This window comes from Penaeus vannamei, chromosome 7 (genome assembly GCF_042767895.1).
Source record: "Penaeus vannamei isolate JL-2024 chromosome 7, ASM4276789v1, whole genome shotgun sequence".
NCBI lineage: Eukaryota > Metazoa > Arthropoda > Malacostraca > Decapoda > Penaeidae > Penaeus > Penaeus vannamei.
In genome coordinates this window covers 36,621,441-36,622,956 of record NC_091555.1, presented here as the reverse complement: position 1 = coordinate 36,622,956, position 1,516 = coordinate 36,621,441, and the positions used below count along the sequence as shown (strand labels likewise).

The window sequence follows — 1,516 nt, the reverse complement described above, 5'->3', positions numbered from 1 at the left end:
GCCAAGCTAACATCGCCGGTCAGGTACTTAAACCGCCGGACCTGAGGCGGAATCCTCATTCGCCACACGACTGCTGACCTGACATTACTTGTGCTTGGCTCATTAACAATAAAGAGATAAAATCCAGTTTGGTTTCTTAACCTCTACACTGGTGACCCTCGGAGTGAACCAAGTTTTTATACAAGATGTCAGCAACACATAGGATGCTACCAGTTTGCTCTCTGGCCAGCCTGCCGGAATGTATTTTTCAAGTAGAGCAGGGATTCCTCCTCAGGAATATCACCACCCAAACCACTAAATTCCGCCTGCTGGTCACTAACCTCCTGCCAGAACTCCTTCTGACCGTCGGCGACCTCATGATCATCAGTGCGCCACTTACGACGAGCTTAAGGTGGCCATTCTTGGGCGAGCAGCACCTAACCCCCTGACCACGTTAAGCTCCTTCCTCTCGTCTGACACCGCAGAGAGCCGTACTCCCACAGAAATCCTTCACCACTTCCAGTGCCTCCTCACCTGCACCGGCACGACGCTCCCATCAGACGTCATGCGCTACCTCTTCCTCAAGCGGCTGCCTGTTGATATCCAGCAAATCCTGCTGGTGTCAGACGCCCCATTGGAGTACCTTGCCCTAAAAGCCGACGCGATGCTCGCAGCTAGGGCACGCACACCGTCAAAAGCAACAGTGTCTGCCGCAACCACCACCTCCGCCATGACGTTGGGATCCCTTGCAGCCCACGTCGCCACACTATCCGAGGCTGTGCAGAAGATATCCACACAGGAACGCTCTCGCTCCCGGCCTCGCTTTCACACCCCTTCGCCACCACACAGTGACCGAGACTTCATGCGCTCTCTACCGCCCAACCGCCAGCCTCGCTTCCGCATTCCTGCACCGCTGCTCAAAGATTGGAGGGTACCGCCGAAACTGGGCGCGCCTATCTTTTGCGGACCTCGGAGGCGTTTATTGTACATCCGAGATGCCTCCTCCTCCCTACGTTTCCTCGCCGACACAGGGGCCGAGGTCAGCCTCCTCCCAGCCTCCCAAAGGGATAAACGCCTCCCCTCCTCCTGCACTCTGGAAGCTGCCAACACATCGCCCATCAACACCTACGGCGAGCGTTCGAGGACCCTCTCGCTGGAGGGCGAGCCCGCCCAACGATTCCAGTGGATCTTCCTCATCGCCGACGTCCTTCAACCCATCATCGGCGCCGACTTCTTGGCGCACTACGGTCTGATGGTTGACCTTCAAGGTATGGCCCTGATCTACCAAACCGGGGCCAGCACGCACGTGTTCCGGCTCTGCTAAGTACCCCCCTAATATATATAGTGCTTCCCAGGACCTGCGCCTTCAAGAACATCCTGCAGGAATTCCCGGCCTTGACCAAGCCAATCAACCGGGCCACCCAACCACGGCACGAAGTTCAGCACCACATCATGACCCACAGTCTCCCTGCCCACTCTCGCTGGCATCTGCTCGCCCCCGACAGATGTCGCAGTGCCAGGGCGGAGTTCGACCATA

General features: G+C 57.3%; 1 protein-coding gene across 1 annotated transcript; it reads left to right on the top strand.

Annotated features, from left to right (window-relative positions):
* Positions 1-185: 185 nt before the first annotated feature.
* On the top strand, positions 186-1,303 carry LOC138862172 (uncharacterized). Its single transcript, XM_070123350.1, has 2 exons — positions 186-366; positions 465-1,303. Exons 1-2 carry the CDS (start codon positions 186-188, stop codon positions 1,301-1,303), a joined length of 1,020 nt encoding a protein of 339 aa, XP_069979451.1.
* The last annotated feature ends 213 nt before the right edge of the window (positions 1,304-1,516 follow it).

Bases quoted from the DNA above. Each gene is read 5' to 3' on its own strand.
- LOC138862172 (XM_070123350.1), top strand. From the start codon at position 186: ATGTCAGCAACACATAGGATGCTACCAGTTTGCTCTCTGGCCAGCCTG. The intron at 367-464 runs GTGCGCCACTTA...CTGACACCGCAG, and splicing joins CGGCGACCTCATGATCATCA to AGAGCCGTACTCCCACAGAA.